At 61.9% G+C, this 14496-nt stretch overlaps 2 protein-coding genes across 8 annotated transcripts; both read left to right on the forward strand.

Moving 5' to 3' along the window:
- The first annotated feature begins 1068 nt into the window (after positions 1-1068).
- Positions 1069-5686, forward strand: PYROXD2 (pyridine nucleotide-disulphide oxidoreductase domain 2). 7 transcript variants are annotated; one of them, XM_027648055.1, is made up of 16 exons: positions 1069-1282; positions 1689-1708; positions 1942-2035; positions 2115-2188; positions 2308-2454; positions 2597-2750; positions 2903-3027; positions 3141-3238; positions 3644-3785; positions 3877-4011; positions 4113-4185; positions 4296-4452; positions 4584-4738; positions 4877-4983; positions 5089-5209; positions 5313-5686. In XM_027648055.1, the coding sequence occupies exons 1-16, from the start codon at positions 1105-1107 to the stop codon at positions 5381-5383; spliced, it is 1851 nt and encodes a 616-aa protein (XP_027503856.1). In that variant the 5' UTR covers positions 1069-1104; the 3' UTR covers positions 5384-5686. The 7 variants fall into 7 exon arrangements, with proteins under 7 accessions (XP_027503856.1, XP_027503857.1, XP_027503858.1 ...); XM_027648056.1 differs by having other exon boundaries at positions 3934-4011; XM_027648057.1 differs by having other exon boundaries at positions 2966-3027.
- Positions 5687-8582: 2896 nt separating this feature from the next.
- LOXL4 (lysyl oxidase like 4) lies at positions 8583-13819 on the forward strand. Its single transcript, XM_027648344.1, has 14 exons — positions 8583-8856; positions 8993-9171; positions 9323-9534; positions 10072-10110; positions 10233-10455; positions 10597-10780; positions 11046-11200; positions 11487-11654; positions 11856-12018; positions 12141-12384; positions 12626-12741; positions 12837-12973; positions 13169-13280; positions 13397-13819. The coding sequence occupies exons 1-14, from the start codon at positions 8583-8585 to the stop codon at positions 13465-13467; spliced, it is 2277 nt and encodes a 758-aa protein (XP_027504145.1). The 3' UTR covers positions 13468-13819.
- Positions 13820-14496: the final 677 nt, after the last annotated feature.

Consider the following 14496-nt stretch of genomic DNA (forward strand, 5'->3'; position numbering starts at 1 on the left):
GCCACCCAGCAGCCTCTGGGGACAGGCAGAGAGTGGGGCTGAGAAGCTGTTGGCACATCACCATCTTGCTGAAAAGGGCTTTTCCGGAGCAGGATTTATAGTGTTAGCTTGGCATTGCTGCTTGGCTTTGGCCAGAGCTCAAAATAGTGTAGCCAAACGTGCGTGGAGAAATGGTCCGGAGTGCATCCCCCTTCCCCCTCATCCCCAAATGTGGGGTGTGGGGCCCTCAGAGGTTAGGTAGGCTCTGGGGAGGTGCATCCTGTCCTGTACCCCCTTCCCCACACCCACACTCCCAGGCACTGGTTAGCCGCAAGTCTGAGCTCCTCTGGGAACAGTAAATTAATCTGAGGCAGCTTATGTGTGTCCCAGGCACATCAGGGCTCAGTGCCTGTCCAGACCTCGGGCACAGTTGGGATTGAGGCCAGCCACAAGGGAGTTGGGCAGCCACTGCCCCTTGTTGCTCCCATGCTGCTCTCTGGAGCTGGGGATGGTTCTTCTGAGAGCACTGGATCATGACAGGTCCTTTGCCCCATCCTGCTGGGCAGGAATTTGCTGAGCAATAGCACTGGATTCAAAGCCAACCTCTTCCCTAAGCTGCCCCTTTTCCTGCTGTCCCCACCTGCTTGAAGCTTGCCTGTTCAAGGTGGGGCAAACTCGCTCTGACCTGCACTGCTTGGTCCATCACCCCAGCCACATGCCTCTGGATCATCCCTGGAACAGAACAGGGGCTGGAGGAGGGGACGCTCTCAGGCCCCCACCTGCCTGCCCAGCACCTTCCTGGAGTATAGTCTGAGGAGTACTTGGCATCCTGCTGAACCCCAGACAGGATCTGACCCTGTCACCTTCTCAGCACTGGGAATGGTCTCCAGCCCTGCTGCAAGTCCCCAGCAAAACTGTGCCAGGGTCAGTGCCAGCAGCAGGGGCAGTGCTGCTCGGCATGTGCTCCTGTCCCGCCTATCGTCCCCGCAAGCCCCGGCACACAGTGGCTGGCCCTGCCTCAAGGCGTTCCCTGCCCGGGCCCCCCCATCTCTTCCCCGTGCCCGGAAGCCCTGGGAAAAGTTCCGCCAGGAAAGCAAAGTCCAGGCTGCGGGACTCAGGGCAGCCATGGCTAGGCACTGTGGGGCAATGGCAACCAGGATCCAGGCAAGACTGAGCACAGTCTGCTCTTCCCGATGGCTGCAGGACTGGCATCTGTCCCTGGGGCTGTCAGGAGCACGTTTGACCCACGCCGGGGCTGCAGAGCGACTGCAGCGGGAGTACGACGCGGTGGTGATCGGGGCAGGTAACGGAGCAAGGGAGCAAGTGTCGAGCTGTGGGGAGCCAGCGGGGACCCCCACTTGTCCTTCCCCCACAGCAGGTGGCAGGGGAGTGGCCAGGCAGGAACCACAGCAGTGCTGGACACGTTGCAAACCCCCAGGGGTCTGGCACAGCTGGGCACACATTGCAGCCCCCCAGCATGCAGGGCACAAAGGGAACATCTGCCTTGAGCACTTCTGTCCCCCTCCCCTGCACCGTTAGGGCCAGGGCTGTAGGGCCAGTGGAGGATGCCCCTTGTCACCTGTATCCCTGTGTCCAGAGCCCGTTATTCAGGTGGCTGTGGCTCCCCCATGCCTCAGGCATGGCAGGGTGCCCTGTCTTGTGGGACTGTCCCAACACTGGACTCTGCTCACCTCCCTCTCTCCTTGCAGGGCACAACGGGCTGGTGGCAGTAAGTACCAAGAATGGCATGCTGCCTCTCCTCTATCCCTGGGAAACAGCCAGGGACTGGGAAGGGTCTGCGCAGTGGTCAAGGGAGGGCTTTTGTGGCAGTGCCCATGGGGCTGGGGGCTCCCACAGGGCCCTCCCTGGTGAGGGGGAGCACCCTGTGCAAAAGGGTGCTCAGACTGACAGGGACACATCCCAGCTGGAGGGATGGGCAGTGCGATGTCATGCTCCCCACAGGCTGCCTACCTGCAGCAGGCAGGGGTGCGCACAGCTGTGCTGGAGAAGCGCCACGTGCTGGGCGGTGCAGCTGTCACAGAGGAGATTGTGCCAGGTACCCCTGCATGCCCCTTGTCACCCTGGCCCTGGCTAGCCCTGGATGTGGCCACCCTCCTCTACCCCACATCTTCCAGGGTTCAAGTTCTCCCGGGCGTCGTACCTGCTCAGCCTGCTGCGGCCACAAATCTATGCCGAGCTGGAGCTGCAGGTATTGGCACCCATCCCTTGCTGGTCTGCCAGCACCTCCCAGCATGCAGGCAGGGTGCCCCTGCTGCAAGGCTGTCTCTGCAGGGTGGGTCCTGTAGCAGGGACATCCCTGTCTTGTAGCGGCACGGCCTGAGGGTGCTCCCACGGGACCCCTACTCCTTCACCCCACTGCTGGAGGACAGGAGCCCTCCTCGCTCCCTCCTGCTGGGACACAACATGGCCCAGAATCAGCAGCAGATTGCTCAGTTCTCCCAGAAGGATGCCCAGGTACTGCAGGGGCACACACCTGGCACAGCAAAGCCGTTGAGGTGCTGCCCTGTCCCTGAAGCAGCAGGGTTGCTCCTGGGTGTGATATCCAGTGCACCTATCATGGTGCAGTCCTTGTTTTTCCCTCTCTGTCCCCTTTCAGGCTTACCCTGAGTATGAGGCATTCATGGGGGGCATGGTGTCGGCCCTTGACCCACTGCTGGATTCTCCTCCACTGGATACAGCAGCCCTGGGGAAGGGGTCCCTGCTGCAGAAGCTCAGAAACCTGCGAGCCCTGTGGCCCCTGCTGCAGGCAGGTACATCTGGGGTGCTGGGGAACCCCGATGGCAAGGGGTGTCTGTCAGCACCTGGGTTGGGCAATGCAGAGCCTCCTCAGGAGCCCCAGCTGGGCTGGCAGGCTCTGGTGGGCTTACCTACCTTGGTCCCACTGCCGGTTCCCCAAACCCAGCTGGGAACCAGCAGCCAGCCCTGGTACAGCAATGCAGCTCTCACACCACCTCTCCACCCCCAGGGCTGACGCTCGGCCAGCAGCTGCCCCGCTATTACGAGGTGCTCACAGCTCCCATCTCTAAGGTTTGTGCTGATGGTAGCAATGTGGAGCCACCCACTGCCTCAGGTACTGCCTGCAAGGGTGCTGCGGCAGCTCTGCACCCCAAGCCTGGCATGCTCTCTTTCTCCTGGGCCAGATCCTGGATCAGTGGTTTGAGTCAGAGCCCCTGAAGGCAACTCTGGCTACTGATGCGGTGATTGGAGCCATGACTAGCCCCTACACCCCCGGCAGCGGGTGAGGGTCCCTTCCCCCTGGGGCTCATGGCTGCATTGTCCCCCCATGCCACACTCTGTGCTTGGCTCTGCTGCACCCCAGTACCCAATGCCCTGACTCCTTGCCTCTCCCTCTCACTGCCTGTTCAGCCTTGCCAGGGTGCCTCAAGGGTTGGAACTGGGCAAGGGGCCATCCCTGCCATATGGCTCTCCTGGGTGGCCCCCACCTATCCCTTTGCTGTTTGGACACCTCTAACCCTGGGTCAGATTGAGTCCTGGCTGGTGCGTGCTCCCTGTAACTGAGTTGGCATCCTATGAGCTGGCACAGTCCCATCTGTGGGGGCTGTGGCACCGCCCTCACTCTGCCCACGCAGGGGACAGACCCATCCCCTCGTCCGGCATCTAAACTAGTGTCCTGCTACCACAGGTATGTGCTTTTGCACCATGTCATGGGTGAGCTAGAGGGACGGCGGGGAGCCTGGGGCTACGTGGCAGGTGGGATGGGAGCCCTGTCCCAAGCCATTGCCCACGCAGCGACAGCCCGGGGAGCCCACATCTTTGCTGAGAAGGTATGGGGTGCCGGGTAGAGGGGAGCTGCCTTGCCATCCTGCAGGAAGCAGGGATGCTCTTGGTGAAGTCTTGTCCCCTCTGCCTGCCCAGGCAGTGTGCCACGTGCTGCTGGGCAGGGACGGGCGGGCACAGGGTGTTGCGCTGCAGGATGGTACAGAGGTGAGGAGTAAACTGGTGCTCTCCAATGCCTCCCCACAAATCACTTTCCTGGAACTCATTCCTCAGGTATGGAGTGCATGGGACTGGTGGGGGCTTGGCATATCAGCATCCCCCCATCCACACTTGCCCCTCACAGTCAGTCTCTGCACTGGCATATCCCATCCTAGAAGCAGCTGCCGAAGGATTTTGTCCAGCGCATCCGGCAGGTTGACACACGCTCCCCTGTCACCAAGATCAATGGTAGGTACTTTCAAGGACACTTCTGCTGCCATCCCTGCTGGAGGAACACCAGTGCTAGGCTCAATAAGAGGCTGCACCCTGCTTCCACCATTTCCCCATCCCATGCCCAGTGGCGGTGGATCAGCTGCCCAGCTTCCTGGCTGCCCCCAATGCCCGTGACGGCCAGCCCCTGCCCCACCACCAGTGTTCCATACACCTCAACTGCGAGAACACCCACCTCCTGCATCAGGCATTCACTGAGGCTACCCACGGACACCCCTCCAACAGGTAGGAGCCTGCACTGGCACACCTTGGTTCCACAGGGGAAGGGACAGGACAGTCATGACAGGTGCTGGGGAAAGAGGTGTGGGGTGGCTGGGTCCCTCTCTGCCTGCCCAGCTGGTGTACTGCTCCCTCAGGCCCATGATCGAGCTCTGCATCCCCTCAGCGCTGGACCCAGGACTGGCCCCACAGGGCTGCCACGTTGTGTCCCTCTTCACCCAGTACACCCCATCCGTGCTGGCGGATGGTCAGTCCTGGGACGAGCAGGCCAGAAATGCATATGCAGACAGGGGTAGGTAATGCACACACAGACTCCAGTAACACCAGGAGCACAGGTCCCTGCCCATGGGCAGAGCTGCCCTGGAACTGTGCATGGGCTTGCTCCCATGTCCCCCCCAAGCTGCCCACCAGTCCCTTCATCTTTCTATAGTGTTCAACTGCATTGAAGACTATGCCCCAGGATTTAAGGCATCCGTCATTGGCAGGGATATCCTGACACCACCAGACCTGGAGAGGATCTTCGGACTGCCCGGTGGAGTGGGTACCATGCATGTCACCTCTGAGCATCACTACGGTGCCAATGCTGGTGGGCATACAGTCCTGGCCCAGGCACAGCCAGCTCACATAGAGCTCTGTTGGCAGAACATCTTCCATGGAGGGATGTCTCTGGACCAGCTCTACTTTGCCCGGCCAGCACCATCTTACTCTGGCTACCGGTCCCCAATTCCTGGCTTGTACCTGTGTGGAAGTGGAGCCCACCCTGGTGAGCAGAGCTGGGAGCCAGGACCCTTCTGGGGGGCTGCAGAAGGAAGGCAGGGGCATGTGGAAGAGGTGCACTACCACTCCCCATTTCTGCTTTCTTGCAGGAGGAGGAGTGATGGGAGCAGCAGGACGCAATGCTGCCCAGGTGGCCCTCAAGGACTTCAGGAGCCTCTGATGACAGTGGTGACACTGACTTCACCAATACAGGCTTGTGGCAGCAGCAAGCCTCGTTGATCCCATGCAGAGCCCTGTCCATCCCCAAATTGCTTACCAGACACCTCAGGGCAGCATCCCTAGAGAGATGAGGGTGCAGTCTGGCAGGGTCCCTTGTGCTCTCAGCTGCTACTATCTTGAACAGATGGCTGCTCCCAGCCTACCACAACCCAGCTTGGCTGCAGTGACTCGTGCACTGTGTGACCTTGGTAAGCCTCACTCAGCCCCTGCCTGTGCCCATGGAAATAAACCTTGGCCCAGGTCTGTCATGAGCACTCTTGCTGTGATTTTTGAGCAATTCGTGCAGCTCCCACCATGCCAACATGAGGGGCTGTGGCTGGTGCTGCAACCTCAGCGGAGGTGCCAGAGGGGACTGGCACATTTCAGAGCAGTGAACTGGGACAGACAGCTCCTCACCCTCTCCTGTGCTCATTGATGCAGGCTCAGGTGCTTGCAGGGCTGTTTGTACAGAATCCCCCAGTTCTGGGCTGGCCCAGACCTTCCCATGGTGCTTAGAAGAAGCAAGCAGCCAGGGAGCTGCCTGGGACCGGCTTTGCTACCTTGAGGCCCCAACTGTCCTCTGTCCCCCAGCTCTGGGAGGGTGTGTGTACAGCAGACACGTGCCCAGCAGCTCAGAGGCCACAGGAGCCAGGAGTGGCAGCTACTCACTTGTGCCCCACACTCCCTACTGTTCCCACCAGGTGCTGCCTGTGCATGTTCTGGTTCTGTCCCTCCATCACCAGGGCAGATGCTCCGTGCTGGCCAACCCTCAGCCACAGCAGGCCCGGGAGCCGCTGGCTGCAGATTACAGAGCTCACATCCTCTCCCTGCCCTCTTCCTCCCCCGGACAATGCTCCTGATTCAGCCGCCCACCTCGCCTCCCGCCGGGCCCTAAATACGGGGCTGTCAGGCTGAGCTGCTGCACCTGAGCTAGCTGAATCAATATTGACTGGCCAGGAATAGTCCCGCAGCCCTCTGAGAATAGCCCCGCACGCCCGCCTGCTGCCCACAGCTTCCCGCGCACGGGGCTGCCCTGCTGCTGGCTGTGTATTTTTAGCTGCTGCCGCTGCTGGCTGCCCGGGACTGCAGGTGCTGGCACCCAGTGAGCCCCGAGGGAGATGAGGGGCTCACTGAGTGACACCTCAAGGCAAAGGGGGATGCTTCCAGCCTGCCACGGTCACAATAAGCAGCACAACACAGTGCCCCCACTGCTACGGGGTGAGGCTGGCAGGTCCCAGGTGTGGGAGAGCCCACCAGCCCCCTCCCTGCCCTCTTCTTGCTGACCCCAGGAGCAGAGGCAGAGCTGGGAGCGGTACCCCGCACCCGCCTGCCCTGGACCCCTGCCAGCATCCTCCGGGTGGGGAGGCTAGGGGGACTTCTGGCCTCACACTTTAGAAATTGAGCTCCAAAACGCTGAGACACTAATGAGTCACAGGCTTCACTGCTGGCTGCAACCCTGCCCTTCCCCAGGGCTTTCCGTGGCCCCCATGCTGGGGCCGGCCAGTGACCTCTATCGCAGGAGAGGCTTCAGCACATGCCCTGAGCCCGGACGAGGCAGAGGGCTGGGATGAGGGTCTCCTGAGAGCGGGTCCCGGCGCCGTGCACCCATGCACACCCAGAGGTGCTGGAGCTCTTGCGAAACGTGGCGATGAGCTCACGGGCTATTCCCGGCCGTGTTGACTCTGGCTCCTCCCGGCAGGATCCAGCTGCTTTGACTCCAAACAAACAGCCCGGTGGCCACCGGCACATTCCTGGCCGGTCCCTGGGCACAGCCAGGGCACAGGGTTTCCTGTTTATCCCCATCCCACGGCGGGGCACGGCGGGCATGTGGGTAGCGGGGTGCCCCGGGGACTGGCGGCACCCCAAGCCGGAGGTTGCTCCCGGGGCAGGTCGGGAGGGGGGCATCCCCAGTCTCCACGTCCCAGGGAGAAAGGCTATGCCTGAGGACCTTCACAGCCAGCCTGGCTCAGGAATGGCCCGGGTGATGCCCTGAGCCCTGGGAGAACCGTGCTCCGGACTTCCAATGCCATCCCACAGCCTGCCGTGCTCTCTGTGCCCCCCGAGTCCTAGCCCCATTGCAGCACCCCGAGGCACCCCCTGCCTGCATGCCCATTTGAGCCACTGTGTAGGTGGGAAGGGGCAAGAGATGTCCTTTTGAGGTGTCCCTAGCGTGACAGTTTGTCACCTCCACAAGGTCCATGCTCTGCATGGCTGGGGGACAGACCCATGGGAGGAGCATCCTTGACCGGAGGCATTGGATTCAGACTGGGAGGAGGTCCAGGCTCACGGCAGGTAGGGGTATCCGGGGGTCCTCAGCCCCCTCGGGCTGCGGGGAGGACAGGGGTTGGGGCGGGGACAGGTTTGCCCCAGTGTGGCAGGGTACGGTCGGGGGAGGGCAGGGAGTAGGGCTGGGCTCCAGGCCCGAGGCGGGAGGGCGGAGGCTCCCCCCCCCCCGGAGCGGCCCACCCCGCTGCAACATAAAAGCGGCTGCAGGCGGTGCTCGGCGGGAGTCAAGAGCTGTGGGAGTCAGCAGCAGCGGGAGCCAGCAGTCGCGTCCACTCGCCACCGCCTGCCCCACATCGCTGCCAGTCCTGCACCGCCATCCCTTGCCAGGGTGAGTGCCGGCGGTAGCCCCGGTGGGGGGAGATCTGGGCACCTGGAGGGGGTCAGCAACCCCACTAGTGCTCTGAATGGGAATGCAGGGGAAGAGATGGGATGATGGAGACAGAGCTGTGTGAAGAATGGGGAGGGGAGGGACCCTGGTGTTCGGCAAAGGATCCAAGCGGGGAATAAAGGGGGGCTCTGTGAGGCCCCCACCCATGTCCCGAAGCACGGGACAGGCAGGAAGCAACAAGAGCACAGGGCAATGTTCGTGGGGCTGCCCATGGCTGTGGGTTCCTGGGAGGGCTGTGCCAGGGTTGGGTAAAGCAGTGATGGGTGCAGGGCTGGGGCTGAGCCCAGAGGTGGGGCTGCGAGTATGGCAGGGTCTAGCACCTGCATCCCCCAAAACACAGGGACAGGGATGTCACCACTGCGCAAGGGGACATGATATCCCTACACCACTGCCCAACTCCTGGGGCACAGGGAGCACCCCCACCCTGCCATGATCCCCAAGGGCTCATTGTCAGGCTGTCTTCAGGCATCCCACCTGCAGAACCGCGATGGTGATGCCAATTGGCACAAGTCCCATCCTTCTGGTGCTGCTGCTGTGCTGGGTGGCCCCCAGCGGGCAGGACCTGGCCCCAGTGCAGCTGCGGCTGGGGGGACCACGGGGGCCAGCGGGAGAGGGCCGGCTGGAGGTGCTGTACCAGGGACGCTGGGGCACCGTCTGCGACGATGGCTTCGACTTCCACGCGGCCACCGTCGCCTGCAGACAGCTGGGTTACACCGCAGCCATCACCTGGACCCATAGTGCCACCTATGGCCAAGGGGAAGGTAAGGGGCAGGTGGGGAGTGGAAGGGTGGGGGGTCCTGGGGAGGACAGTGGGGAGGGGGAGCCTGCCCTGGGGACTGTAGGTGCAGGCAGCCGGCGGGACACACTGGATGGTGCCCGTGGTGCTGTGTTCCCCAGGCCCCATCTGGCTGGATAACGTGCGGTGTGGGGGCAATGAAGGCTCCCTGGCAGAGTGTGTCCACAATGGCTGGGGCATCAGCGACTGCCACCATGGTGAGGATGCTGGTGTGGTGTGCTCAGGACAGCGACTGCCTGGCAGCTCCCCCCAGGCTACCACCTCTGGTAACCTGAGAGAGGTGAGTGGGGGGTCATGGAATTCCCCTGTTCCCAATAGGGTATACCAGGGGGACTGGAGCAGGTCTCTCTAACCCTTTCCCATGTCACCATCCTGTATGCCCTGCCCTCGATACTGGAGTCCCATGCCCAACCCTGTGCCCATTGCGGCAGGTGCCAGGGCTGAGCCTGGAGGAGGTGCGGCTCAAGCCCATCCTGGCACGAGCCAAGCTGAGCATGCCAGTAATGGAGGGTGCTGTGGAAGTGAAGCACAACGGGCACTGGAGGCAGGTGTGTGATGCCAACTGGACCAGGAACAACAGCCGTGTGGTCTGTGGGATGCTGGGCTTCCCCCGCGAGAAGCAGATCAACACCAGCTTCTACCGGTAGGAATGTGGGAAACATGCATTGCACCTAAGCATGTGGGGCAGGTACCTGGCTGGGCACACTGTGCGGACAAGAGACTGGAGGGGGCGTCAGGGAAGGGCTGCACATATGTGTGGGTGGGCAAGGTGCCTGGTCATGTCTAGATCCCCTTCTTGTGGCCTTGACAAGGGGAAGAGTTGGGCTCAGCAGCATCCAGAGGACTGTGGGTATGGTCACCAGATATGGCTGGCAAAGCGTGGGAGAAAGGAGAGGAAAGGCAAGTGTCTCTCAATCCCTCCACCCCTGTCTCAGACTGGGACTATAAATACAGCGCGTAATGAGCCCCTACCAATGCCAGGAGTCACACAGTCCTGCTGGGACACATGGTACAGCCAGGCTTGGCACGGTAATCGCCAGTGTGAGAGAACCTGACATTCTGTGGGAAGACCTCATGGCTCCAGCTCCTGCTGGGGAGGGCAGGAGTGATGGGGTGGGGGGGTTCAGTTGTGCAGTGTCAGCATGACACCCCCCAACCTCCTGGTTCTGTGTACCCACAGAAAGCTCTGGAATAAGAAGCTGAAGGACTCCAACTCCAGGTAGGACTCAGCCCTGGACAGGGCAGGCAGGGCACCTTGGGTGGGCACCCAGCATGGATATTGGGTGGGGGTGAGTCTCTGGCACCCAAGCTGACACTGGCCCTGCTCCTCTCCCTCGGCAGCCTGAAGACTCTCAGCCAGAAGAACAGCTTTTGGGTCCACAGGGTGCAGTGTCAGGGTTCGGAGCCCTACCTGGCCCGCTGCCCTATACAGGTGGCCCCACCAGCCCCCCGCCAGCACGCCTGCCCCCACGGCATGCACGCCATTGTCAGCTGTCTCCCCAGCCCTGCCTTCCAGAAGGGCACAGGCAAGGGCAAGAGCAAGAGCAAGGCCTCCCCAGGAAAGGTGAGCCCTGACAGAGCCCCGCACCTCATCCCAGCGACAGAGGGTCTCAGAGCTGAGCAGCACACCCAGCCACTCCATTTGCACTTGTGCAGGTGGGTGGCCATGTCCTGGGGGTGCTGACCAGCTGCTCCCCATGCCCAGGTGCTCCCGGTGCGGCTGCGAGCGGGTACCCATCCCGGCGAGGGCCGGGTGGAGGTGCTACGCCACGGGCAGTGGGGCACCGTGTGTGACAAGCAGTGGGACCTCACTGCAGCCAGTGTGGTGTGCCGGCAGCTGGGCTACGGGACAGCGAAGCAGGCCCTGGTGGGAGCCCAGATGGGACAAGGTGAGGCAGATGGCACAACATGGACATGGGGCACTGCTGGACTTGGAGGGGTATGATGGGGAAAGCCACTGTTTTAATGTGTCCTGTTGGAGCATCCTGGGTTCTTCAGTCAGCTCCAGCCTGCCCTGGCATGGGGCTCCCTTGTCTGCTCCTGCCATGGGCAGCCCCATTCCCATAGGGAATGCCCAGACCAGGGGAAGGAGGATGGGTGTCCTGCTCCAGGATGGTCATGGAGCAAGGAGTACTGACCCTTCCTCTGCTTTAGGTCTGGGGCCCATCCATATGAGCAATGTACAATGCACTGGCCACGAGCGCACCCTTGGTGAGTGCCGCTTCCAAGATGCCGAGCAGAGCGGGTGTCAGCACAAGGCTGATGCCGCCGTTCGCTGCCACATGCCCCACATGGACTTCAAGAGCCAGGTGAGCCCCTGTCTCTTCCCCAGAGCCAAAGCTCCATTGCACAGCCCCTGCTCACCAAGCTCTGTGCCTGGTGTGGATGCTCAGAGCAGCTCTGGGGTGACCCAGGGGATGGAGGCGACACAGAGCAGCACCTCATTGGGGTTCTGCAGGATGAGCTGGTGGGAAAAGTGGGGAGAAAAAGAGAAAGAAGTTGAGGGAGATGTGTTGGGCTGCCTATCCTATTGCAGAGCTGAGAGAGGGGCTGGGGTCTGCACCACATTCCAGCTCAGCCCTTCTCTGCTGGCAGGTGCGGCTGGCCGGGGGCCGTAACCCTGAAGAAGGTGTAGTGGAGGTGCTGGTGCCGGTGCAGGGGCAGCTGCAGTGGGGTGCAGTGTGCGGTGCACAGTGGGGGCTGAACGAGGCCATGGTGGTCTGCAGGCAGCTGGGGCTGGGCTTTGCCAGCCACGCCCTCCAGGTGAGTGGGTTCCCATCCTGGGGCCAGGAGTTCCAGGGGTCCTGCAGGATGGGTAGTGTGGGCATAGGGTGGCTGGGCCTCTGGGATGGGACAGCTGGGGCAAAAAGCCCTGGTGACAGCGTTAGGGCAGGGAGGGAGGCAGGTGGGTTCTGGCAGGATGTGGGAGGACTGGTCCAAGCACTGTGCTCCTCCTCTGCTCAGGAGACGTGGTACTGGGCAGGCAGCCCCGATGCCACCCGGGTTGTGATGAGCGGGGTGCGCTGTGCCGGCACCGAGCTGGCCCTGCAGCAGTGCCAGCGCCATGGCCCTGTCCACTGCCCCAGCGGCGGGGGACGCTTCTCAGCAGGGGTCACCTGCACTGCCCGTGAGTAGCAGGAGCCCATGGGGTACTGCCGGGAGGCGGCACCCCTGTTCTCCTGGAGAGTAGGGGGAGCTATGCAGGGTGGGGATCACCTTCTCAATCCCTGCTGATTCCCTTCATGCCAGATGCCCCAGACCTGGTGATGAATGCCCAGCTGGTGCAGGAGACAGCCTACCTGGAGGACCGGCCCCTGGGGCTGCTGTACTGTGCCCATGAGGAGCGCTGCCTCTCCCGCTCTGCCGACCAAATGCAGTGGCCCTATGGTTTCCGCCGCCTCCTCCGCTTCTCCTCCCAGATCCACAACCTGGGAAGAGCTGATTTCCGACCCAGGATGGGGCGGCATGCCTGGACCTGGCACCAGTGCCACCGGTGAGTAGCCCATGGGCAGAGGCTGGCAAGGAGCTGCCCCCTCCCAGGGCCAGGCAGGGCATGGTCCCAAGAGACTGTCTCACCCGAGGTAGTTAACAGCGTCCACGTCAACACTGTCATTATGGCTTTATTTGGCTTCAAGGCTGTAATTTGCTGAGTCCCTGGGTGCTGCCTGCTCCCAACAGGGCAGCTGGGCCGCCCACATGCACACCAGCCCTGTACTCAGTCCCTGTCCCCACAGGCACTTCCACAGCATCGAGGTCTTTACCCATTATGACCTGCTAACTCTCAACGGTTCCAAGGTGGCGGAGGGGCACAAGGCCAGCTTTTGCCTGGAGGACACCAACTGCCCCGAGGGTATGTGCTGTCTGCAGAGCTTACAGCAGCCCCTCATTCTGCTCCTTGAAGAGGGCTCTGTCTGTGCCCTCCCTCACCTCCCTACCCTCCTGCAGGGCTGCAGCGACGCTTCGCCTGTGCCAACTTTGGGGAGCAAGGGGTGAGTGTGGGGTGCTGGGACACCTACCGCCATGACATCGACTGCCAGTGGATTGACATCACCGATGTGCCACCAGGCAGCTACACCTTCCAGGTATGGGAACGGAGGGTCAGGAGGGGTACCAAGCCACTGGAGCTCAGGGCTGGGGGCTGCCCGACATGGGCACCATCAGCACTCCCTCACCCTGCACATTGGGGTGCAGCTCTGCACCCCTCTGTGCATGTGCCACAGCCCTGCCTGGCCAGGGCATGGCAGAGGTGCCCTCAGCCCTACCTCTTGCCCTCTCAGGTGGTTGTGAACCCCAAGCACGAAGTGGCTGAGTCAGACTTCTCCAACAATGTGATGCGGTGCCAGTGCAAGTATGATGGGCAGCGTGTCTGGATGCACAGCTGTCACACAAGTAAGGAGGGACAGGAGTATAGAGGGCATGAAAGACAGGGTGGGAGAAGTGACAGGGTGGGGGATGCCACAGGTTCCTTGTTCCTCCCCCATCTCCACCCACGTCACTTTCTCCAGGTGATGCCTATGGTGCTGATGTGGTGAGCGACCTGGAGAGACGGGAACGCCTGGCCAGCAACCTCGTGTGACCCCTTGGCATCGGCATGGTCCCAGCAGTGCTGCAGGACAGTCCAACTCCCGTGCCCCGGCAGCACCAGACTGAGCTCAGGGACTTGCAGACTTTTGTATTTATTGATGCTGCTGCAGAGGATGGAGATGAGCACTGGGGCTGGTGGGGAGTGCCCAGGGGTGCTCAGTCCCATGCTGCCAGCAGGACTTGCAAGAGCGGCCCAGGTACTGCAGCAGCTCTCACCTCCACAGCTCCAGTGCCCCCCAGGACAACTACCTCAGCCTGCCTGCCCAACCTCCCTTGCTCCAGCAGACTCAGGACAGTCACTGGCCACCTATGCACCAGTCCTGTCCTCAATAAATGTGCTGTGAGATGGGAGCAGGGTGCTGTGCTATGGGAGAGGGTGTGCTCCTTTATCAACCCCATCATTCCCTACTCTCTCTGCTGCGCTCTTTCCCATGAAGACCAGGGAGCCAGTCCCCAGCTGAGAACAACTCTGGTTTATACAGTGGGTCCCTAGCCAGGTAGTATCCCCCCTGTGCCACCCAGGGCCACCAGCCCCTGGCTGTCTGCGTGTGGCTGGCATCAAGCAGCTCTGGCTTGCCACCAGTGGTCCCTGCCAGCCAGGGCACCCTGGCCCTGAACTGGCTAACTCTGTGCATGCAAAGGACCCCAGCCAGCTCTGTGGCAGCACGGGCCAGAAGCCAGCCCACCAGCCGCAGTATCTCCAGCCGCCATGGGCTTTCCCAGACTGTTCTGGCAGCTTCCCAGCCATGGGAGCAGTGGTGAGGCCACTCTGCCTCCCAAAGCTCTTGTACCTGGGCACAGTGTAGAGACAGGGCACATCATGCTCTTGCTCTCTGTGTTTCTTTCCCCTGTGGTTTCTATCTTCTTTTTTATAACAGTAGATAAAAGGGAATGTCTCCAGCCTGCTCTGTACTGCCCGTTCCCCAGTGAGCCAGCTGACAGGCAGTGCCACCCCCTCCTTGCACACCTCTGCCCATCCCCCACCTCATTGGCAGGCACCAACCCAGGGTGGGGGGCTATC

Source organism: Corapipo altera, unplaced genomic scaffold (genome assembly GCF_003945725.1).
Source record: "Corapipo altera isolate COAL_440 unplaced genomic scaffold, ASM394572v1 56, whole genome shotgun sequence".
NCBI lineage: Eukaryota > Metazoa > Chordata > Aves > Passeriformes > Pipridae > Corapipo > Corapipo altera.